We start from the raw sequence: 25,685 nt of genomic DNA, 5'->3' as shown, positions 1-25,685 counted from the left end.
CCATTATTTGAAATAACTATTATTTTCCATTTTTGTTTCTTGGAGAATTGATCTCGGGGAAACGATAACGAACGTTCCGCTGAGGGAAAAAGATTTACATTTGAAGCCCTGAGATTTATGTAGGCTCTGAATGACCTTTTCCAAAGAACTGCTGAGAGAAAATAGAGCGGGGTAGGGTGGGGGCACCACTATTTGCATTTGTGCCCTCCCTCCTCCCCCCCTTTTTTTGCAGAAAAGCCGCAGCAAACAGCCTGACAAATAGCCCTTTGAGCACGAAACTGCATATTTACACTCACATGCAGAGCTGCACTGGCAAATATTTTCAGAAGCCCTTTCAACACATTACCTTTAATGTCAGGTCTGATAGAAAGCTTCAGATGTGAGGGCTGTATTATCCTCTCAGTATGCAAGAGTAACTCCCATTTGCTTCGAGATGAGCGATCATACAGACACATCAGCGCCTGCCTCACAAAGCAATGCACACCATATTGATGCTGCCCTTGTTAACAAGGAAACATCTGCCCTTCCTTCAGACATGCTTTTATCCCTGCCGTAATCAGAAGCAGTAAATGGACTACTTGGAGTCAAGTTGCCGTGTGGGGACAGATCAGCAGCCCATTGATCAAATTCGCATTTGCTTCCCTTTGACACTAGAGCAGAAGCAGCAGTAGCAGGAAAAGAGAGCTTTTCCTGGTCACTCCACAATCTAGACATATCTGTGCTACTATCTATCTATCTATCTATCTATCTATCTATCTATCTATCTATATCTATCTATCTATCTATCTATCTATCTATCTATCTATCTATCATCTGTCTATCATCTGTCTGTCTATCTATCTATCTATCTATCTATCTATCTATCTATCTATCATCTATCTATCTATCATCTATCTATCTATCTATCTATCTATCTATCTATCTATCATCTATCTATCTATCTATCTACTATCTGTCATCTATCTACCAGCAATCAACCTACCTACCTGCCTACCTACCTACCTACCTATCACTTATTCATCCCGTGTCTGGAGCAGAAAGCAATCCCACAAATGTGATTGGTACTTGCTGCTGCTTTCAGTCTGCAAATGTTATGTAATTGATTATGTTATTCTCCTGCTTTGTTTGCATTGCGTTTCCTTTGCATTGGAATGAACGGGGTGGAATAATGCAACGACAATGTAATTACATATTTTACGCCATGAATTATGTGAAAAATATGCAGGTCACATCGTTTTGCCAACCAGCGAGCCGAATGACATGGCTTTTGGTGGAAGATGAACTGCAGCAGAAGAGAAACAGCACTGCAAACACAGTGTTACATGGGGTGGAATGCATGGGATGAAGGTGGAATGGAAAACAATGTTCTAGTACAGCCACGTGTGCATGAACAGACACACTCTCTCTTAAATTCAGTTCTCCACATTTCAGCAGCAACTTGTGAAACTTCATCAGCATTTCAGTGCAATTCCCCCCCCCCAAAAAAACACACCACAGGACAAGCTTCAGTTAATGAGTCGTATCAGCAGAGCCCTGTAGAAGGACTTCAATGTGGGCAACAGGACTCTCTATCCCCCTGTGCAGCCCCTGAAATAGGCTTGAGGGGTGTCAGGAGAAGCTCCAGAACAGCACACAGGGCAGATGAGGACAAGGGAGATTGTTCCATCTGACAAGCCTGAATAGTTGCTCCAATGGAACGACTGCCTTGGCACAAAGTTGAATCCCTCCCACACATTTCCATATGCAATTTTGAGTAATATACACATTTTTGCAAGCAACTTCCCCCTAGTACACATAAAATTGATACATTAGTTTCCACTAACGTATGCATCTTTCTGTACACTTTCTCCTGATACAGTGGTACCTCTGGATGCGAACAGGATCCGTTCCGGAGCCCCGTTCGCATCCTGAAGCGAACGCAACCCACGTCTGCATGTCTGCCTCCGCGCATGCGCTTGACGTCATTTTGAGCGTCTGTGCATGCACGAGCAGTGAAATCCGTTACTTCCGGGTCGCCACAGAGCGCAACCCAAAAACGCTCAACCTGAAGCATATTCCACCCGAGGTATGACTGTATGTGCATTTGCATACGCATTGGTTGGCTGGCATACTGCACTGCGAAATTTAGCGAATTTCTAAGGAGAGTTGTGTTTTGGTTGGTGCATTGGCTTGAAATTAGAATACATGGGTTTCTAATTAAAATGCAAACAAAACCAAATCCCCTTCCACATCCCTAATACATACACACTTAATATATACTACATACTTGTGTAATGTGTGTGTGTGTGCGCGTACTACAATCCTATAAAGGCCAGGACTAGCCGCCTGAAAAACAGTTTCTACGCTAATGCAATTCTGGTTCTAAACGCAGCATAAGGGGTTTCTGTACTATAGTGTGTTTTAAAATGGGGTTTTAGAGTTTTTAGGGGTTTTTGAATGTTTTATGTAGTTTTTATGTAGTTTTATGTAGTTTTGTGGTAGTTTTATGTAGTTTTTATGTAGTTTTATGTAGTTTTCAATTTCATTGTTCCGCAAGGGACAATGACAATAAAGATATCGTATCGTATCGTATCGTATCGTATCGTATCGTATCGTATCATATCGTATATTGCTGGTGGACTTCAATTCCCATCATCCCTGGCCATTGGCTGTGCTGGCTGGGGTTCATTGGAGCTGAGTTTCAACCACATCTGGAGGGCCACAGGTTCCCCATCCCTGCTATATTGGTTCCAGGCCAGTTTGTTATGTTTCCCCAATGGAAAACCCAAAGGAACCTGGTAACAGTAGTTTGGAGATACCTCCGCAGGCAGTGAACAGGGCAAGTGGGCATTTGATGAATGCTGCTGTGGTAAGGAAACTCCCCTTTCCGTGCAAGGCCCCATGCAGAGGTGTATCTAGAAACAGTGTTAATCCAGCTCTTCCATTCTTCATGAGATGCAGCGTTGGACAAAGTGAAAGCTTAAGTTGTAATAAATTACCTGCAGGAAATTGGTAAGGCTTCCAGACTGAGCAACGGTGAGGACGAGTAGTAAAGAGTAGAAGTTAAATATAGCAAAGGAATAGGCTGGAAATTATACTGGGGTGAAGACGCTAGCCAATGGACATAAAAGCGGTCCATATATTTTATATTATTTTACTTTCAATCATTTTTACTGCTCATGTTTGGCATCAAAGTTCCATTTGTACATTTGGTAAAAACACTTTTTTTAAAAAACCAACGTGGAGAAAGATTTTGCAAAGTGACAGAAGGGCAGCTTATTTTTTTTTTTTTTAATGTAAAATAAAATGTTTGTCTTATCAGAATTCCCCTCCTCTAAAAGGCAGTTTGTGCTAGGCAAGATGGATTTTTCTGAGCGCTCCCTTGCCTCCCTTGCTTAAATCCTAAACTCTCTGATCTTCTAAAGGCTTAATTTTAAAAAACAACAACAACAACCTTCAGACATATGCAAGGCTAACATTTCTTTGAAACCAAGCAATTAAAGATATGCTGAGATTAGTCGTTTCCTAGTGGGGAAATGCAGTAGTGCATTAGAGGAAAGATAAGATTGTGAGGCGGTGGAACCATAGTCCTTGGGAAAACAGAAGCCGTAATCGCAGAGGGGAGGCAAAGCTGCTTGTTGGCTGAAGCTTAGTAGCTAAAGGTAGCCTTTATCTTTCTTCCACCTTCTCCAGTAATCTGTCCAACTAAGAAGAGATGTCCCTTGAGCTCCGTATTGGCTGCACACAAAGCCCATGGGCCTCAATGTATGGGGGGGGGGTGGGGAATCTATAAATGGCATACCTTCCAAGTGTCCCGATTTTCAAGGGACAGTCCCAGAATTACGAAAGCCACCCCAGGTTCTGATTTGATCCCAGAAGGTCCTTATTTCCTCTGCCAGTGCCCCCACTGTTGAGCTGGGGAAGGAGGACGACAGTGGTGGCTGCAAAGGTGCATCCTGTTGTGACTCCCTGGCTGCCACTGCCAGCCTCCTCCTTTGGGCAGCTTGTAATGGCTGATGGAGAGCAGGCAAGGAGGAAGAGAGGCCACCACCGCCAAGGCCCTGCCCCACGTGATGAGGGGCAGGCAGAAGGCAGGACCACTCTGGGCAGGAAGGAAGGAGGAGCAGAGTGGAGTGCAAGGAGTCTTGATATATTTATTTATAATGTTTGTGTGTCTACGTCAAATCTTGCCCTGTTCTAAAATGTATTTATTGGTATGTGTTTTTCTTTTTGTAAATCTACCGAAGAATAAAATAAAAGGCGGATTTTGGGGTTTTTTCAGGACAGTGTGCTATGTAGTTTTGGTGGCAATCACCCCTTTTCTGACTGGAAATGCTCTGCAGCGCCGGGACGATGACAAAAAAATGGGGTTTGAGGAGGGTCAGTTGTGAGGAGTGAGAAATGTCCATGTTTTCACCTGAGGAATGGTGGAGAGTATGGAATGGCAGTAACATGCGCCATCTTTTATATGGGCCTTCCTATTTCCTCTGCGAACAGAGCTGTCAGTAAAAGCATTTAGCATCTAATAGTATCTTGGATGTGGCTGGATTTCAACTTTTTGGGGAGAATCTGGGTTGGAAGAGGAAACAGGCCACAGGTTTGTAGGAGCTGGAGGAGCTGGGAGGAGAAAGAAGGTGCTGCTACTGATCCCTTGCGCTGCAATCTCTGGGCCCCTTCAGACTGATGTGATGTTGCCGGCGCATTCTGCCGTGCGCTTGTGACAAAATAATAACAGTGCATTAGCAGTGGATTTATTCTGCTTTCATGGGGTGCATTCAGACGTAGAGAACATTGCATTAGTTTTCCTGATTATGAGGCTACTGCTTCTCTGCAGTTTTCTAATGTTCCTTTCACACTGCAGTACCTGTTGAATTACCAAACTCTGAGTTTTTGACTGAAATACAAGCAGGTCGTGCTAAATTTTGTTCACGCAAAGTGGGCATGGAGTGGCACGACAACGAATGTCCTACAAACACACACACACACACACACACACACACACACTTCACACACACATTTTACTAGTTTTCAGATGAAACAAAGCTAAGGAAAGGCCTGATTTATATTTACATTTTCTATTTTGTTTGTTGTTTGGTACCCAAAGCCTACATGGTGGCACGCAGATGCTGCCAACAAATACAGTGGTACCTTGGTTTAAGAACAGCTTAGTTTGTGAACAACTTGGTTTAAGAACACTGCAAACCCTGAAGTAGGTGTTTTGGTTTGTGAACTTTGCCTTGGAATAAGAACATGTTTCGCTTCCTGTTGAGTGCGTTGCATTTGTAAATTGAGTCCCCCCACTGCTATGGGAAAGCACATCTTGGTTTAAGAATGCTTTGGTTTAAGAACCGACTTCTGGAATGGATTAAGTTCGTAAACTAAGGTACCACTGTAAATGAATAAAAAGCAAGGCAGTCTTACCCAGCCTGGTGGCCTCCAGATGTTTTGGACTACAACTCCCAACAACCCCAGACCAATAGGGCCAATGGCAAGGGATGATGGGACATGTAGTCCAAAAAATCGGGTGAACTCCAGGTTGGGGGGAGCTGGGCTAAGGGCTAGAATAACCCCACACTGCCCAAAAGGAAGCTTTTTCGTTTTCTTTTGCTCGCTAAGAGAGAAAATGCACTTCTCGGCTGGGTTTAGGGAAGGACAGACCTGTCAATTTCACTTCTTATTTTACACATTTCTGCAAGCAGTTTCCCCCCATATAATGCATATCCGCATGCTGATTTCACCATTTATATGCACACTTTATGCTAGTATACACATTTCTGCACACATTGCTTGGCTGGAGAACTGCACTGGAAAATTTGGAGAAGTGCAAATTTGAAAGAACGACTGTACCTTGGTTCTTGTACTGTTTTGGAAAGTGTGGATTACATCAAGTTCACCTTTAAACAAGAACTGAATCTAATTCTTCTCCCATGCCTAGTTAGGCCAAAGCAGCACTTATGTACTATCTGGTTCAGCTGAGCATATTACACTGATCCAGTCTCATCGGCACTTGCTACCAATGAGTTTCCAGTCCCAGGTTTGGGTTTTGACCTATAAAGCCTTAAACAGCTCAGGACCGCAAAACCTCAAGGACTGCCTCTCTACATGTGAGCCCACTTGGACCCTGAGACCATCATCTGAAGCCCTTCGTTGTGTGCCTCCTCCATGAGAGGTCCAGAGAGTGGCAACACGGGAACGGGTCCTTTCTGCAGTGGCTTCCTGTTTGTGGAATGCTCTCCCCAGGGAGGATTGGCTGGTGCCTTCAGTATGCATCTTTAGATGCTGGACAAAAATGTTTCTCTTTAACCAGGCCTTGGGCTGATTGACATCTGATCCCCTTTTAAAATGTGTTGTGGAATTGGGGGATTATTGGGTTGTCTTTGTTTATGTTTTTATTATGCATTCTGTGTATGTGTGTGTGTGTACTGGTCATGTTGTGTGGATGCCTGATGATCGTCTTCCAAAGCAACTACTCTATTCCGAACTTAAAAATGGAAAGCATAATGCTGGTGGTCAACAAAAGAGGTTTAAAGATTGTCTCAAGGCAAATCTAAAAAAATGTAGTACAGTGGTACCTCAGGTTACATATGCTTCAGGTTACAGACTCCGCTAACCCAGAAATAGTACCTCGGGTTAAGAACTTTGCTTCAGGATGAGAACAGAAATCGTGCTCTGGCAGCGTGGCAGCAGCTGGAGGCCGCATTAGCTAAAGTGGTGCTTCAGGTTAAGAACAGTTTCAGGTTAAGAACGGACCTCCGGAACGAATTAAGTACTTAACCTGAGGTACCACTGTATAAACACTGACAACTGGGAAACACTGGCCTGTGTGCGCTCCAGTTGGAGAACAGCCTTTTCCAAAGGTGTCATGGGCTTTGAAGACACTCAAACTCAGGAAGCAAGGGAGAAATGTGCTAAGAGGAAGGCACGCTTGGCAAATCCACACCGTGATCAGCTCCCGCCCGGAAACCAATGTCCCCACTGTGGAAGGACGTGTGGACCCAGAATTGGCCTCCACAGTCACTTATGGACTCATTGTTAAAACCGTGTTTATGGAAGACAATCTTACTCGGCTACAAGTGATCGCCAAAGAAGAAGAAGAAAGATAGTAATTTTATGTTGTGAACTGTCCTGAGATCTAAGAGGACGGTAGACAAATTTAATTAAGAGAGAGAGAGAGAGAGAGAGAGAAAGAGAGAGTTGTGTTTCTGCACGTGCTGTCGGGGTGTGTATGGATTTGCAGTGGGTGTTATGCATGTTCGGAGACCACCTTTGCTACAAACACCAATTGCATACAGCTGCAATTAAAACATTTCAAGTGTGTTTTAAGCACAATATGCAATGTGATGCTAGATGGCGATGGGGAGCCTTATGGAAAATTCAGTCTATTTTTAAATATGCTTTTAAAAAAAGCATTTTCAGAACTTCTTTTATATGTGTGTAGATTCCACCCCAGTCTACAGAACAAGACGAATAAAAAGAAAAAAAAAACAACCCCAAAAAGGAAAGAAAGAAGATAACTATAAGGCCCTTTATCATATTTATATTATGTATATCCTATCATTTATCCACACAGAGAGAAGTAGACCCTCCCAGCGGCCACCTGAGAGCCTGCTTCTTCTCCAAGTCTCTCACAATGGGAGACTCTTTCTACCCATTCAACCTTGAATGCCCCTCTTGGGCTGAAAAGGATTAGCCAACCCTGCTTTATGATTTCAGATTATGCGATTCTGTCATCAAAATGCTAATTTGCGTGAGCAATTTTTATTTGCCTCTTTCACCATCGTGAGCATTTATGTCCTCCTTTACTGATGTACCAAAAGGTTCTGAATTGTCTGAGTGCAGGAAGGAGACAAATAATAATATGCCCCCATGACTGGCAGCGGTGAAAAATAAGTTGTCTCCCTCCACAATCATATATCTTAGGACTTAGAAGTTGGACACAAAATAGCAGACAGGCTGGTGATTAATCTACATATGCAAATGAAAAGGGGAAAATGGGTAGCTGCTGTATTATTTTTTTGTGCTAATTACTGCAATTTCAAACCTTTGATGAATAGGCTCCCTAATGGACAGTTCTCCTAGGAGAGATGTTGCTAAGAGATTCACGACTTTCCTAACCCTGTGAAAGAGTTGCCAAGCCCTGGGATGGGGAGGGAGGAGAGGAGAGAGAGGAACAGAACAGAGACAGAGATGCTCAGCAAGAGGGAGGATGTTTACGTTGTGTACCCCAGCACCTACCATACGCTGGATAACAGACTTTCATACAGCAAACGGTACTCAGGGCTGTCAGGCTGGTAAGACTGCACAGGCCAAAGAGAACTCCACAAAAGGCATAGAAAGTGCACATAGCATGGTTGAACAGCCACCTGGAAGGGAGAGATAACTAGGGGAAATAAATGATTTTCCCACAAGGCCTTGTGTCCCAGGCAACCCAGTCACAGAAAGAGATGCTTGAGCATCACTGGTCCAAGCAGGACTTTGCACAGCGGCCAATAACAATGATAAAAAAGCATCCTAATCACAGAACCGTGTGTGCTCCATGAGATACCCATCCAGCCATCCTGCAACAGGAAAAGTTGAATTCCGCAACCTGTGTAAAATCAATATTCAACATACAGTCACTTGTTCTTTTCTTGTAATTTCGAAAACACAGAATCAATGATTGCAACTTTGCAAATTTGCACACAAATTATGCAAACGGAACAGCTTTTGCATGATTTAGGCTTCAGTTAGAACCCCGGTTATCTGAGAGTAAGTCACCTCAAATTCAGTAGGACCTGCTTCTGAGTAGACTTGATTAGGATTGCTGATCCTGCCAGCAATTTGTTTCTGCTGGGCTGGGAGAGCTATGGTGCCAAGGCAACAGAACGCCACCCCCAGTCCTCTGACACGAGCCATGTATCGTCCATCCAGTTTTACCCACAAGGATTAGAAATTTGGTTTTACTTCAAAATGAAAGCCAAGATGGCCAGGATGCAGCTTTGCTGAACTTTGACTGGATTTTGCACAGCACTTCCTAAGCACAACAAGCAAAAACCAAACACCTCTTGTCATTAGAAAGTTCCAAAATGCAGAAAATTTCTAGGTGTGGTGGTGTTCAAGCAGTGGTGGGGTCAGAGCTGAACTGTCTTAAACATGGCAGATGGTTCAGATGACCCATTTAGATTCAAGAAACGTATGGTTGGATCCAGTTGTTAGCAGAGTGGTCTTACGAACCATTCCAAAGGGTGGAAAGTGGGTCAAACTATACCACGAAAACTCCAGAAGGGTCCAGTTTGGACTTTGCTCAGTGTGGTGTAGTGGTTAAGAGCGGTAGACTCGTAATCTGGGGAACCGGGTTCGCGTCTCCGCTCCTCCACATGCAGCTGCTGGGTGACCTTGGGCCAGTCACACTTCTTTGAAGTCTCTCAGCCCCACTCACCTCACAGAGTGTTTGTTGTGGGGGAGGAAGGGAAAGGAGATTGTTAGCCGCTTTGAGACTCCTGAAGGGGAGTGAAAGGCGGGATATCAAATCCAAACTCTTCTTCTTCTTCTACAGCATTGCCCTACTTCAAAATCCAGCCTTCCCAAAGTTGCTTATCAACTGCAGAGGGGGAAATACGCAGGCTTAAGAACAGAAATCCATATCTTTTTCATTTTGTGGTTGATAGTACTTTTGGGGTAGGAAATGCAAATTGGGGGGGGGGGGGAGATAGCTAACCCCCTTTTATGCCCTACAGCATCTACCCAAACTGCCTCCCACCTGCTTTTCAAAAATGAAAAAGATGCCGGGAGCGTCAAACGTGGAGCTCTTGCGCCAAATGTAGTTTGGCCCTGATGCAACCTCATCGCTCAAGCTAAGCCAAAGAAGAACCTGATCGTTGCTTGGAGAGGAAGGGCTGTAGCTCCGTGGTACAGACTCTGCTTCACACGCAGAAAGTCACAGGTTCAATCCGTGACGTCACATATTAGGAGCAACTGCTGTCAATTGGTATGGACAAGACTGAGCCAGACTCAGTACCAGGCCTAGCTTATGGCATTCCTGTGTTCTTAGGAAGCCATCAGCTGCTCTGAGCTTTCTAAACAGAAGAGTGGAACCCAACAACATGACCAAATGAGCAAAGCCAGCTACCTGTGTGCAAAGAAGGATGGCGTGGCCAGAGGGAAGAGGGTTGCGGTCATGCCCACATCGCTGATGGCAAGGTTCACGATGAAGAATTCGGCAGGTTTCAGGACGGCTCTCTTTCGATAAGCTACCAGCAGCAGGAGAGAGTTTCCAAAGAGAGAGACTACACCTGTGGGAAAAGGAAAGAGTGAGCCGTACTAAATTCCACGTCCAGTCAGTGAAGGGCTGGAGAAAGAATGGGACAAAGGTGTGTCATAGCTATATCCACTCACAAATACCTAGCTGAGTTGCAATACCCAGTCTGCACATTTGTTCTACATGTTACTGTAATATGCTACTTATTTGTTACCATTATAGGGTGGCGCTGTGGGTTAAACCACAGAGCCTAGGACGTGCCGATCAGAAGGTCGGCGGTTCGAATCCCTGTGACGTGGTGAGCTCCCGTTGCTCGGTCCCTGTTCCTGCCAACCTAGCAGTTCGAAAGCATGTCAAGCTGCAAGTAGATAAATAGGTACCACTCCGACGGGAAGGTAAACGGCGTTTCTGTGCACTGCTCTGGTTCGCCAGAAGCGGCTTAGTCATGCTGGCCACATGACCCGGAAGCTGTACGCTGGCTCCCTTGGCCAATAAAGCAAGATGAGAGCTGCAAACCCAGAGTCGGTCACGACTCGACCTAATGGTCAGGGGTCCCTTTACTTTTACCTTGTTACCATTGCTGCTGCTACTAGTATTATTGAGGGCAGCTTTTCCCCAACCACTGTGGGAGGAGGGTACTGAACTAGATCACAGAACCATGGAATTGTAGAGTTGGAAGGTACCCTGAGGATCATCTAGTCCAGCCCCCCTTGCAATGTAGGAACATGCAGCTATCCCATATGGGGATCGAACCTGCAACCTTGGTGTTACCAGTGCCAAACTCTAACCAACTGAGCTACCCAAATCCTGATCAATGGCTACACTGGTGGGGGCTGGTTAGAGTTGCAGCTTAATATCATTTGTAAGACCACTAAATGCACCTTTGGTTGGATCCAGCAGCACTTTTTTCACATTGTCTCCCCATTAATGTCAGTGATGCATAGGGGTATTTTGAGCCGGAATAATGCCCCGTGTGGTTTAAATGGCAGAACCCGACCTTCATGCTGGCAAAGCAGGAGACGCCGTTTTCAGCTGAGTTTCATCCTACAAGCTTGAGAGCGGCGATGTCCAATTCCTTCTCCTCCCCCCCTCCGCGTCCACCTCCCCCCCCCCAGACCTTCCTGGCAATCTTCCTCACATATAGATCTGCTTTCTACAATAATATATTGTGTGCACAAAATAAACAGGAGAAGGAACATTGTGGAGATTATGCAAAATCCAACGGGGGCTGCAGGGACAAGCTGTTCTTTTGTTTGAACATAGTTGAGACAACAGTGGTAATTAAAATTTAATGCCCTGGATTTTCCTTTTCTATTAAGTCATGCTAATTTCATTTAAAAAGAGTTTTCCTGTGTAACCACCAAAGAGATCCTGATTACTCCAAGGGCAGGCTATGGGCGATTGGAATGACTTCTTGATAGATTAGCTTGCAAATTAAATATTATGATAACAGTAACATGCTGGAGGTGTAGAATGGCCTCAATAGCCAGTTTTCCTGTGCCAAGTCCTCTGTGGCCCTAGTTCAGTGGTAGCCAACATGGTGCCCTCCAGATATTTTGGGGCTCCCACCAGCCAGTAACAGTCAATGGTCAGGGATGATGAGATTTGAAGTCCAGCAACATCTGGAAGGAGCCACATTGGCGATGCCTGCCCCATAGAATCATAGAATCATAGAATCATAGAGTTGGAAGAGACCACAAGGGCCATCGAGTCCAACCCCCTGCCAAGCAGGAACACCATCAGAGCACTCCTGACATATGGTTGTCAAGCCTCTGCTTAAAGACCTCCAAAGAAGGAGACTCCACCACACTCCTTGGCATCAAATTCCACTGTCGAACAGCTCTTACTGTCAGGAAGTTCTTCCTAATGTTTAGGTGGAATCTTCTTTCTTGTAGTTTGGATCCATTGCTCCGTGTCTGCTTCTCTGGAGCAGCAGAAAACAACCTTTCTCCCTCCTCTATGTGACATCCTTTTATATATTTGAACATGGCTATCATATCACCCCTTAACCTCCTCTTCTCCAGGCTAAACATGCCCAGCTCCCTTAGCCATTCCTCATAAGGCATCGTTTCCAGGCCTTTGACCATTTTGGTTGCCCTCCTCTGGACACGTTCCAGTTTGTCAGTGTCCTTCTTGAACTGTGGTGCCCAGAACTGGACACAGTACTCCAGGTGAGGTCTGACCAGAGCAGAATACAGTGGCACTATTACTTCCCTTGATCTAGATGCTATACTCCTATTGATGCAGCCCAGAATTGCATTGGCTTTTTTAGCTGCCGCGTCACACTGTTGGCTCATGTCAAGTTTGTGGTCAACCAAGACTCCTAAATCCTTTTCACATGTACTGCTCTCAAGCCAGGTGTCCCCCATCTTGTATTTGTGCCTCTCATTTTTTTTGCCCAAGTGCAATACTTTACATTTCTCCCTGTTAAAATTCATCTTGTTTGTTTTGGCCCAGTTCTCTAATCTGTCAAGGTCGTTTTGAAGTGTGATCCTGTCCTCTGGGGTGTTAGCCACCCCTCCCAGTTTGGTGTCATCTGCAAATTTGATCAGGATGCCCTTGAGTCCATCATCCAAGTCGTTGATAAAGATGTTGAATAAGACCGGGCCCAAGACAGAACCCTGTGGCACCCCACTAGTCACTCTTCTCCAGGATGAAGAGGAACCATTGATGAGCACCCTTTGGGTTCGGTCAGTCAGCCAGTTACAAATCCACTGAGTGGTAGCATAGTCAAGACCACATTTTACCAGCTTCTTTACAAGAATATCATGGGGCACCTTGTCAAATGCCTTGCTTAAATCAAGGTAGGCTACATCCACTGCGTTCCCTTCATCTACCAGGCTTGTAATTCTGTCAAAAAACAAGATCAGGTTAGTCTGACATGACTTATTTTTCAGAAATCCATGCTGACTATTGGTGATCACAGCATTCCTTTCTAGGTGCTCACAGACTGTTTGCTTAATGATCTGCTCCAGAATCTTCCCTGGTATTGATGTCAGACTGACTGGGCGGTAATTATTTGGGTCCTCTCTTTTCCCCTTTTTGAAAATAGGGACAACATTTGCCCTCCTCCAGTCTGCCGGGACTTCGCCTGTTCTCCAGGAATTCTCAAAGATGACTGCCAGTGGTTCTGAGATCACATCTGCCAGTTCTTTTAATACTCTTGGATGCAGTTCATCTGGCCCTTGAGACTTGAATACATCTAAACTAGCCAAGTATTCTTGTACTATCTCCTTAGTTATTCTGGGCTGTGTTTCCTTTGCTGAATCATTTGCTCCAAATTCTTCAGGTCGGGCATTGTTTTCTTTATCGGCGAAGACTGAGGCAAAGAAGGCATTGAGGAGTTCAGCCCTTTCTGTGTCCCCTGTTTGCATTTCACCATCTTCTCCTCTGAGTGACCCCACTGTTTCTTTGTTCTTCCTTTGCTACGAACATACCCATAAAAGCCTTTTTTGTTGCTTTTAACCTCTCTAGCAAGCCTGAGTTCATTCTGTGCTTTAGCTTTTCTGACTTTGTGTCTACACGTGCTGGCTATTTGTTTGAATTCCTCTTTGGTAGTTTCCCCCCTTTTCCATTTTTTGTACACATCCTTTTTTAATCTTAACTCAGTTAAAAGTTCTTTAGATAGCCACCCTGGCTTCTTTAGGCACCTTCCATGTTTCCGTCTCATTGGTATTGCCTGACGTTGTGCTTTTAGTATCTCCCTCTTAACAAACTCCCAGCCATCATGAACTCCCTTTCCTTTTAGTATTACTGTCCATGGGATCTCACCCAGCACTTCCCTAAGTTTTATGAAGTCGGCTTTCTTAAAGTAAAGAAATTGAGTCCTAGTATGCTTGGCTGCTCCTTTCCGCTGTATAGTAAACTTCAGAAGAGCATGATCACTCGCGCCTAATGATCCTTCCACTTCTACCCCACTAACCAGGTCATCAACATTGGTTAGGACCAGATCTAAAATGGCTGTTCCTCTTGTTGCTTCTCCCACTTTCTGGACAATGAAGTTGTCTGCAAGGCCAGTGAGGAATCTGTTTGACCTTATGCTCTTGGCTGAGTTTGACATCCAACAAATATCCAGGTAATTGAAGTCCCCCATTACTACTATCTCCCTTCCTTTTGCATGCTTGGCCATCTGATCCAGGAAGGCATCATCTATGTCCTCCATTTGGCTTGGGGATCTATAGTAAACTCCCACAATGAGGACACTGTTATTCTTCTCTCTCTTAATTTTGACCCAAATGCTCTCACTTTGGCTTTGAGGTTCTAAATCTTGGATCTCTTCACAGGTATACACATCCCTGACATATAACGCCACTCCTTCTCCTTTCTTGTCTGGTCTGTTTCTCTGAAATAGATTGTATCCCTCCATTATTACATTCCAATCGTGGGACTTATCCCACCAGGTTTCAGTGATGCCTATTATGTCATATTTAGTTTGCTGTACCAAGAGCTCAAGCTCATCTTGTTTATTTCCCATGCTTTGCGCTTTAGTGTACAGACATTGAAGTCCATTAATCATTCCCCCGTGTCTCTTATTTAAGGATTTTTTCCTCCCACCACTAGGTCTGCGTGCTGTTTGCTCCATTTGGTCTATGACATTTGGATGATCATCTTCATCAATTGATAGACTCCTACCTTCAGGAGCACTGTCTCCCTCCCCCACATTAGTCAGTTTAAAGCCCTCCTGATCAGGTTTCTGAGATTTTTGGCAAAAACATTCCTCCCAACCGTTGTGAGGTGCAGCCCATCGCTTGCCAGAAGTCCATCTTCAAGAAACTGCAGTCCGTGATCTAAGAATCCAAACCGTTCCTGTTCACACCATTTGCGAAGCCAGCTGTTCACTTCCACTATTTTTCCCTCTCTCCCTGGGCCATGTCGTTCAACTGGGAGGACAGATGAGATTACAATCTGTGTATTTAATTGCTTCAATTTCCTGCCCAGAGCCTCGTAGTCTCTTTTGATCTTCTGGAGGCTATTGCTTGCAGTGTCATTGGTTCCCACATGAACCAAGAGGAAGGGGTATTTGTCAGTGGGTTTTATGATTCCTTGCAGTCGTTCAGTTACATCTTGGATCTTAGCCCCGGGGAGACAGCACACTTCCCACGACATCTTGTCAGGCCCACAGATCACTGCTTCTGTTCCCCTCAGTAGGGAATCCCCTATCACCACTACACGCCTCCTCTTAGGTCTGGTCGGGGTTCTTCCGTGAGCTGTCCGTTCCAAGGTCGCCTGCACATTCCCTGAGGACTGACTTTGCTGCTCGTCTTCATATACCTGATCGACTGTAATGAGGGAGAGATCCTCAAATGGAGTCTGCTCTTCGTCTTCCATGCTAGGGGAGAGGACCTCAAAGTGATTGTGTATTTCTAAACAATCAGAGTGAACCCTGGGCCTCCTACTTCTTTGAGTCATGTTTCTCCATATATCTGGCTCCTGTGTTGGTGAACTAGCCTCCTTCTCAGGGGAGTCCCCTGTCTCCTCCTTAGTGGAGACGGTGTGCTCTGTTGCTTCCAAGAATAGTTCCAGCTCTCTAATTCTTTGGAGCGTAGCTACACGTTCCTCCAGTTGCTGGACTTTGTCTTCTAAGAGGGCAATCAACATGCAATTGCTGCAGGTAAAGCTGCCTGCAACCTTTGGCAAGATGGCAAACATTGCGCAGGAACCGCAGGCGACTGCAGCTGTTCCCTCACCCTCCATCTTGAGAACGTGTCGTTGGGGGTGGCTGATGGCTGTGTTGGTGGAGTGCTGATTTCCACTGGAGCCTACAAGCCCCTGGAGCTCCACAGCACAGAAGGCAATTGGTCCAGTGAGTCACGCCATGACCTCCAGTTGCAGCACTAATATGTGGACCCCGGCCGTGGTTTTGACATACAAACCCACATTTTCTTCTTTTTTAATTAGAAATGCATGGGATTAATGTGCAGAAAGTGGAATTAAGTAATTAGGCTTCTGGAGAACCTCTGCTTTCGTTTTTAAAAGAGGTAGTGGAATAGAATTCCTAGTAGTTACAGATGGGACTCCAGGACTAATATAGCTCTTTACTCCTCCCAGAACAGATTATACATATAGGACTTGCTTTTTTTTAAAGGCATGTACATTAGACAAAATAAACGAAGTTATGCAGATTTATCCAATTTGCATACTTTATGCAGGTTGCAGAATTTAGCTTTGCTAGCTGCAGAATTTGGAGTTGGAGTTTTCTTTTATTTGAAAGATGAGAAATACACATAGCCTTGATCAGAGGGCATGGGAGCCAACTCCTTTGCCCCCCCCCCCCGGTAAAATATTTGAGGGAGCTGCCCCCCCCCCCCGTTGATGGGCATTGCCATTCAAATGTTGTGCATGCACCATGTTATGTGATCAATTATGTGAGGTAGGGCTTACCTGCTCCTCCCCAATATTTTATTCAAGTTGGCACCCCTGTCAACTGAGTGTATACGAGGAAATTTTCTCCCAGTATGTTCTATATGAAGGTATGTTAACATTCATGAACATTGGTACACTTAAGTATTCTTGTGACTCATGCAGTGAAATGTTTTCCACACCCCATTTTGCAGTCTCCTGGTTTAGGAATAAAAAGTGAGAACGTGAGGGCATGGGACTGATTTGCCTGCATCTCCGAGCTCAGAGCACTTGCCTGATAAGACACCCAGGTTGATCCCTTCATTTTCCAAGTTATTTTTGCCAAGGGACCATCAATCCCCTTTCACTCTGACAGCAGTGATCCCTTTTTCAGTGCATCATTAAGCATCTCCAGGAAGCAGACAGGTCTGACACTGATTAATTTCCCCTGCTGCCTTTGGAAGCCTGAAACAGACAAGTCCCCGGCAAGGCAGATGGCTGGGATAGTGTGTATCGAGTTTCTGTTCTCGTGCCGCGCTGTTAGCCCAGTGCTGAGAGTGGCTGACGTAGAATTACCCCGCCTTTGGAACTGTGACCAGGATCACAGTCTGCGAAAGCTGGGTGAGGGTGTTCACTTACATATCACACACACGCTAAAAAGGAAACGCATCACCAGAAAGAGTGCAAAAGGGGGTGCAGATTTGCATAAAATGTGAATGTTGCCGTTTATATGCATGGATGCAAATTTTGAAATAATTACTATAATTTCAATAGAAATAGAATCCATTTCACCATAGTGGGGGGAACTGCAACCAGGTGTCCTGTGTGTCTGCTCAGTCTGATTTCCAGGTGCAAACAACTTCAAGACCCTGTTCTCCCTTCTTGTGGTTATTTACCCTGTACTGTACATGGTACCTGGCAAAGCATCCTTCTAACAGCCCCCTGTTGTTTCATCATCATCATCATCATCATGATTTATTATTTTATACCCCACCCATCTGGCTGAGTTTCCCCAACCACTCTGGGCGGCTCCCAACAGAATATTAAAAACACAATAAAACATCAAACGTTAAACAGGACTGCCTTCAGATGTCTTCTAAATGTCAGATAGTTGTTTATTTCCTTGACATCTGGTGGGAGGGCTTTCCACAGGGCAGGTGCCACTACCAAGAAGGCCCTCTGCCTGGTTCCCTGTAACCTCACTTCTCACAGTGAGGGAACTGCCAAAAGACCCTTGGAGCTGGACCTCGGTGTCTGGGCTGAACAATAGGGGTGGAGATGCTCCTTCAGGTATACTGGGCTGAGGCCGTTTAGGGATTTAAAGGTCAGCACCAACACTTTGAATTGCGCTTGGAAACGTACTTGGAGCCAATGTGTTATATGGTATTGGTGGTTATATGGTATTGGTGGCCACTCCCAGTCTGGGAAATGAGCCAGATGAGCTGATTTAGTACAGTAGACAATACTACCTTGAAATATAAGGAACACCCAATAGGGCTCCAGTCAAGGAGTAGGAGGTGGGGCTGTATCTCAAGCCCTGGGATAAGAGAGACAGTCAATGGCTGCATAGACCCAATACATTTAAAGCACATTTCCCCCCCCCCCCAAAGAATCCTAGGAATTGTAGTTTTTTTAAGGGTGCTGGGAATTGTACCTCAGTGAGGTGTGAGCTACGGTTCCCAGAATTTGTTGTGGGTGGTAGAGGAATGTGCTTTAAATGTATGGTGTGTATACAGCCTTAGTCTTTCATTCCTTCCGTTTGGGCCAAACTAGTTGTCCTGAAGGAAATCTGTGAACAGGATCTCTTGTGCGTTTTTAAAAGTGTTAACAGCAGCAGCAGCAGAATTCAGATCTGGAACAGCTGGACCTCTGTAATGTGAGGTGCAACTTATAGCGCTCCTCTGGGTGGCCTCTGTGATCGAGCTGAGAAATAAGGACTCAGGCGCTCCCTTAAAGTACCCTGGCCCCAAGTTGTTCAGTGATTTGTACATTAAGACAAGGGCCTTGGTACAACAGTGGGGTTGATGGGGAGTCAGAGTACAGCAGCAGGGACACAGCTTCCCCATCCTTGCTTTGTATGAAAAATAATACCTATATCCAGCGCCAGGATTTTAATTCCCAAGAGGTTTCCAGTTTTGGATTCCTGCCTCGGGTAGCATTTCCCTGACACATGAAGCTGTAGTGGAATCTCGTGCCTAGAGCCAAACAGCAAAGCACTTCCAAGCAATAAAATAACGCTGGTTCAAGCAAACTCCAAGGTCCCCGCAACATCCCCATGCTAGATCTGCTGGTAGCTTGCAGGTTTTCGCACAAAGCTACATCTCTCCCCATCCCTACTCTTACCAAAGAGAGTGTAGAGGGTTCCAAAAACCAGGTCTTCTCCTTCAGATAAGGTTGACAGGAATGCTGAGGAACTGGAGGCATTTTCCATCTACAAAAACAAAAAGGGGAGGGGAGAAAGAAAATGTAAGTCAGGATGAATTTGGGTTAGCCGCTGAGCCATTGGTATGTGTCTCCTTCAGAGAACAGGACGGCTGTCGGGAAAGATGGCATGACTTTGGCCATGTGCCTTTTTCTGCGGGCTGCTGCCAAAGCAAAGTCAACTGCCGGAGCTCTGAGCATGTTGCTATGAAAAAAGGAGCTGACAGTTCCTTTTGCTGGTGCCGATGCAACTTGGACTGTGCGTTGGGTTGATAATAGGATCGGGCTGGTCCGCCAAGCTCCCGGTAATCCCACTTGATTACAGGCTGGCACATTTAATTACAGATCGTGCTGATTAGCTGCTGAGTAATACTTTCTTCTCCTTCTTAAGTTTTTTATTTAGGTACTTTACAGTAAGAAAAGGCCACTTAGCGGGTCCAGCTGTTACGCTTCCATCAATACTATTTGCCGAGGATGTTGTGAGATTCTGATCTCCCCGGCTTGCGGCTCCTCTGGGGACTGCCAGTTTGAGCCTTAATGCTAATTGCAATGGGCTTTGCCAACTTAATCACAACAGGAGCAGCCAAAGATTACATTTTCCGCCAGGTTCCAGGCAGCCTCTGTGTCAGGTCCTGTTTAAATGACAAATTAAAGCAACCTGGCAAATAAGGACCAGCAGCGTACTAGTCCACATTTTTATTGGCCTGCTTACCATTTTCGCTTGCCTGTACATTGGTTATTTGCAATGCAACAACGGCCTAAAAGGAGAATAAAAACAAAACGAAAATACTAGTTCTGTTTTAAATGTTCAACTGTTTCTTAGTTTTGTCAACTGGAGGCCATTTCCCCCTGGCTACTCTTGCTTTTGACACCTGCGATATATATCTGTAGGACCTAACTTATGTGATTGCAAGCTGTTTTAAATTGTTTTTAACATTGTGTTTTAATTGTTGTAACTTGCCCTGGGACCAGTACATTTTTTTCAGGGGGTACTCAAGGGTACGCAGTACAGTGGTACCTTGGTTCTTGAACTTAATCCGTTCCGGGAGTCCATTCGACTCCCGGAAATGTTCAAAAACCAAGGCACAGCTTCTGATTGGCTGCAGGAGTTTTCTGCACTCAAGCGGAAGCCGCGTCGGACTTTCAGCTTCCGAAAAATGTTTGCAAACCAGAACCCTTACTTCTGAGTTTGAAGTGTTCAGGAGCCGATTTGTTCAGCAACTAAGCTGTTCAGGAAACAAGGCTTGACTGTATACCAGCACATCTTTTGTTGTTGTTAAAAAGTGTTGCACTTACTGTAACAACTTCATGATGAGTACTGGCACCCATTTTCAAAAAAAAAAAAAAAAAAAAGCACTGTCTGGAACCTTAGAGTGGAGGGTGAGTAAATAGTAATAAGGAGGTGGAGAAGGAAGAGCAGGGACTGATTACATATATGAAAGAACATTTACAGTTTGGAACCTGGGCATGCAAAGTGGGGGTGGAGAATCTGTGGTCCTCCAGATGTTGTCTAACTGCAGCTCCTATACCAGGGGTCCCCAAACTAAGGCCCGCAGGCTGGATAAGGCCCAAGGGACTCATTTATCCAGCCTGCGGCAACCCCCGCCACCCGCTGCTGCCGCCACCCACTCTTACCGGTGCTGCGCTGTGCAGCAGCCCACTTCCGGGTTGGAGGAGCACCAGAAATAGCTTGTGCGCATGTGCAAGCATTATTTGCACATGCGCAAGCGTTATTTCCGGTGCACATCCTGGTCACAGGAGGCCCGTGCACATGCACACAAGCTATTTCCGGTGTTCCTCCTACCCGGAAGTGCGCCAGAAATAGTGTGTGCGCATGCATACAAGCTCCACCGCCATGCGATTGGCGCTGGAGACACCGGCCCAAGGCATGGTAAGTTTGCTGACCCCTGTCCTATACCTTTGGCTATGCTGGCTGGGGCTGATGGGAGTTGGAGCCCAACGACATCTGCAGGCCACAGATTTCCCATCCCTGATCCAAAGGAGCACCTACTGCCCCATGAACCTGTCCAGATATTAAGGACATCTTCTGAGGTCTTTCTTCAAGTGTCTTCTGAGGTTCAATGAGTGACAACAAGGGAATAGGCCTTTCAGTAGTGGATGGATCCCGTATGTATCTGCTTGGCTACTGAGATCAGCTGGGGAGGCATGACTCCAAGTGGCCTCGTTTTTTGAGGCAAGGGACCAGTGGACAAAGAGCAGCTGTAGACCCAGGGAAAGAATGTGAGGCTGCTGCTTCTCTGCCCTATCTGCAAGTTTCCAGAGCATTTGGTTGGCTACTGTTGCAGATGGACTTTTAGTCTGATCCGGCAAAGATCTGCTTTTAAAGCCCAGTTGAACACTCTGGCATTTGTTTCGGAGTTGACTTGCACAGAATTGAGCTGCCCAAATCTCTTAACTGAATGGGGGGAGGGAAAGGAGGCCTTTGTGATATAACTTTGGTTTTGACAGAACAGGACAGTTTTTGGCTCTGTAAGGTTTCACTGAGGCATCTGATCAAGGCCTGTATTTTAAAATGAGCTTAAAGATATATTTGCAAATGTTTGTATGTTTCATGCCAGGCAGAAACCAGCTGGCTAAGTACTTTGGCAGTTGTTTATCTTCCTGCTCTCCTGAACAAGCCCCCCCCCCCCCCCGATTTATAGCAGTAGCAGGAGACAAGTTTCTCAAAGTTGTAAAAGGGAATTACAGGCTGGGAGCAAATGTTACACTGACCCTACATATTACAGAATACAATCAAGCTGCAAAAAACACTAATTAAGAGTTGGTAAATAGTAAGATTTATTGTTTAACAGAAAATAGTACCATGTGCATCCCATCAGACTCTAGTCATATTTTCCTAAGGTTTAAGGTATACTGAGAGAGTTAAAGGGCAATAAATTTTGGGAAGAGCTAATGGGAAAAGCAGCTGGCTGGGAAAGGGGGGTGTAAACTGAAGAGGCTTCTTTTGAAGCTGTTTTTACTGAGTTCCTTTTTACTTTGCTAAGGCCTTTTCTTCTAAAAAGCTATCTATGTTATGTATGAGATTTGTTGGCTTAATGTAATTATGCAAAGATTTAGAAAGTAAGAAATGTTAGATTCTTATGTTAGATTCTTATTTCATTGATGGTGTGTGAGAATGTGAACCCAAGATCTCTGTTTAGATAGAATTTAATACCATGAGCCATTTGTTTTAGCCATTTGTTTTGGAATGCAGGGGCAACAGGGGCAAAAGGTGATCTGGTAATTAAGGTGCCTTGTCGAGGCAAATGTAAGATATATGGCTACTTGTCTGCCATTTATTGATAGAAGGAAATATAGCTCTTTGTCTCCCATAAAAGGTAATAGGAAATGGGTGTATCTTTTATGATTGGTTCTAGCAAACAGCCAATAGGAATTTCAACCAGGCTGATTGGACAGAGGCAGCCAAAGGAGGAGCAAGGGGGCTGGGCTGAGGAAATATAAGTGCTGGCCATCAGGGCTGGAAGGGGAGGCAGAGCTTTGGTAACCATGTACCACTGTGCCTATCATTTATTTGTCTGACAAATAAATTATTATTTTAATTTCTCTATTGCTGCGTTGAATATTTCATTCCAGCTAAGCGTTAACCACAAGCAGGGTGCTACATCACATCTGTGACACAGAAGTGTTGCACCAAGTCCAGTGGAGGAAAGGTTTACTGTAAAATGTAATCCAAGGCTCAAGAGAATGGAGATGTGAGGGCTCTCACTCTGTTTTTGCTTCCTCCAACCTGGAGCAAACAGCTTATCGAAGGGCTTTCCATTGGTTTGCTTTCATTAAACTGAAAGATGTGAACTAATCTTAGTTGGCTTCCTTAGAACCGAGACAAAATGAGCTTTACTCAGAAAAAACAACTTAACAAGGTAATCCTTAGGTTCTACCCATGCACATCCTCCAACATTACAAAACCATCAACAAATAATAACAATTATGGAAGCTATCCTTAATTGGAAGGATATAACCTAGTGCTGGTCAGCACTCTACATGCAGCGAGTTCGGATAGGGATAATTTTATAATTTCCCTTTTAGTGTAATACTTTTCTATTCCCCCTGTCTCTAGGGATGGATGAACCTGGGAAGTTCAGTTGCTCACTTTCCCAGTCTTAAGTTAAGTTCTGCACATTTCCACATCAGTTTGGAATTATGTTTTTTTTTAAAAAAAAATCCCCTAATTTACACAGTTCTGTACTGTTGCATGCTGCCCCAATTTCTGACTGGTGCAAGATTTCAGGGGCTCCAGGCTCTTAGCCAGGGTTTGTGTTTCCTTTTGTAAATGAGGCACAGCGGAGACCATGGTAAATGCTAAATCGTGTGAATGTTGTGTACAGGGCTTTTTATTTAGTCAGAACTCACCAGAACTCAGTTCCGGCACCTCTCAGGTGGGTGCCATTGCCATTATAAGAGAACAAGGGAGGAGTTTATGAAGAAGAAGAAGAAGAAGGAGGAGGAGGAGGAGGAGGAGGAGGAGGAGGAGAGTTTGGATTTGATATCCCTCTTTATCACTACCGGAAGGAGTCTCAAAGCGGCTAACATCCTCCTTTCCCTTCCTCCCCCACAACAAACACTCTGTGAGGTGAGTGGGGCTGAGAGACTTCAGAGAAGTGTGACTAGCCCAAGGTCACCCAGCAGCTGCATGTGGAGGAGCGGGGAATCGAACCCGGTTCACCAGATTACGAGTCTACCGCTCTTAACCACTACACCACATTGGCTTATGGTGAGTTCTGGCACCTCTTTTCCTAGAAAAAAAAAGTGTCTTCTTTTGCACTTAGTTATAGTAGAACGCTGGAATTGGAAGGGTTGTGCCAAAGTCTTCAGAGAGAAAAAATGTGTATATTGAGGAAGGATTGGAACAAACCCTTATCCCTGACATCTAAGTGTAGATGATGCATGTAATAATGCTGTTTTGCTGATGATGAGGATAAAACAAATAAACAGGAAACTACCAAGCAGAAAACGTATGTCCTGTTATCGCCAATGGCCGAAACAAACCAATGGAGCAGAATCGAACAGCAGATGTTTCTCTGATTGAGAACACTTAAAGTTATTATTCCAGTACAAAACAAAAGAGACCCATCTCTGCAACAGTACATTCCAATTTCCATTTCCATCCCAAACTCCAAAATCAGAAAAGCATGTAGGAAGATAGTCTGCAAGCAACATCCGTGCAAGGATTTACACTTGTGCAGTGGGACTTTCCCTCTTCTCCTCCCCTCGCACGCCTCCCCTACCATCACCAAATCTGCTCTGGAAGGCTGGGGGAGAGGAGGGGGAGAGGAGGAGGAAGGGTGGGGGAAGTACTGCTGTGCAAGCAGGAATGGATGTATTAGTTGCATCCTACCTTGAGTCTTCTATATGTGAGTCTTCTATATGTGAGCCCTTAAGGAAGGCGTCTAATTTTCTATATGCAGGACTGAAAGGTTGTGTGCATGGAGAAGCACTGAATTATAATGTTATTGTGTTGTATTTTGCAGCTTTCTGCTGCTTTTACGGAATGTCACCAGCTGCCTTGCGTTCCTTTGTTGCAGAAAGGTGGGGTAAGTTTATTTCAATAAAAGAGAGGAAGAAAACCTACCTGTGCTTGAAGGCCCTGACACAGTTACAGTGAGAATTCCCATTACAATGGAGCAAGTTAATTGTGACTGTGGCATTTCTCTCAAGGGCCCTGTGGCGGATGTGCAGAATATAAACTGCCTTTGTTTCAACATGACCTTAATTCATTTGCCTTCAACCTGCCCCTATATTCTGCCCAATGCCTTAATGACTCACCAGGCACTTTTGGACTAAAACTCCCATCAGCCCCAGGCAGCATGGCCAATAGTGAGAGATGCTGGGAGTTGGAGTCTGATGCCGTATGAGGCCACTACGTATGTAAGGATATTGAAGGTGCTTCATTTGGTATCAGAGAGCATTAGTCCACATAGCCTAGCACAACCCACTCTGTTGCTTTGATTTAGTGACGTATTTCTATATTCCATGAATAACAACAACAAGGTGGTGTAGGGAAAACAAACAAAAGTTAAATAAAATGACAACTCAGAATGAAACAGCAGCCTTTTGGTCAAACAACTGGAAAAGGAATAAACTGGCATTACTGGATACCAAAAATAAACATTATTTTCCATCTTACTGTAGGTTGTGTTTTGAAAAATAAAAAACTGCAGTTTATTATGTTTATGTTTTGAAACAGATCTATATGGGAGCATTTTAAGTGCTTAGGGCCTGTGAAGATCTTAATCCAGCCCTGGAAGGATCCCTGCCGGTAACCAAAAGTATTATCCATGTATTGCAGACTGCAGTTCTCATCAGTGCAGCCAATGGACAGGGATGATGAGAATTGTAGCCCAGAATAATATGAGACTATCATCAGGTTAGGGAAGGCTGCCTTAGAGAGGTGCTGCCCATCAGTGTAGGCAATACCAAGCTCAATGGACCAACGGTCTGACTCTGGGTAAGGCAATTTTATTCATTCATTCATTCATTCATTCATTCATTCACATTGCATTTCAGTCACTCGCCCTTTTTCCTTCTGCCTCCCTTTTGTCTTCAAGCCTTGCACTTCTGTTTTTGACTGCAAAGCAATTTCTCATTATGGAGTCTGGCAGAGAGGATGGCAAGGAACTCACTCGCTAATGTGTGCGCATAAAAAACAATAAAGTGGAAGTTGGAAAAGTTATGTTCACTTTCTCAGAGT

General features: G+C 44.8%; 1 protein-coding gene across 2 annotated transcripts in view; it reads right to left on the bottom strand.

The window, feature by feature from the left end:
* LOC308480088 (opsin-5-like) overlaps positions 1-25,685 on the bottom strand; it is a 68,472-nt gene that overhangs the window by 11,221 nt on the left and 31,566 nt on the right. For both annotated transcript variants that reach the window (XM_081011402.1, XM_081011401.1), the window contains exons 2-4: positions 18,899-18,986; positions 10,088-10,250; positions 8,215-8,342 (exon numbers count right to left, since the gene is read on the bottom strand). In XM_081011402.1, coding sequence (XP_080867528.1) covers positions 8,215-8,342; positions 10,088-10,250; positions 18,899-18,986 — 379 coding nt within the window. The remainder of the gene's footprint in view (positions 1-8,214; positions 8,343-10,087; positions 10,251-18,898; positions 18,987-25,685) is intronic.

Source organism: Podarcis pityusensis (genome assembly GCF_964106645.2).
Source record: "Podarcis pityusensis genome assembly, chromosome: 6".
Lineage (NCBI taxonomy): Eukaryota > Metazoa > Chordata > Lepidosauria > Squamata > Lacertidae > Podarcis > Podarcis pityusensis.
This window is presented reverse-complemented; position numbering and strand designations above follow the sequence as displayed.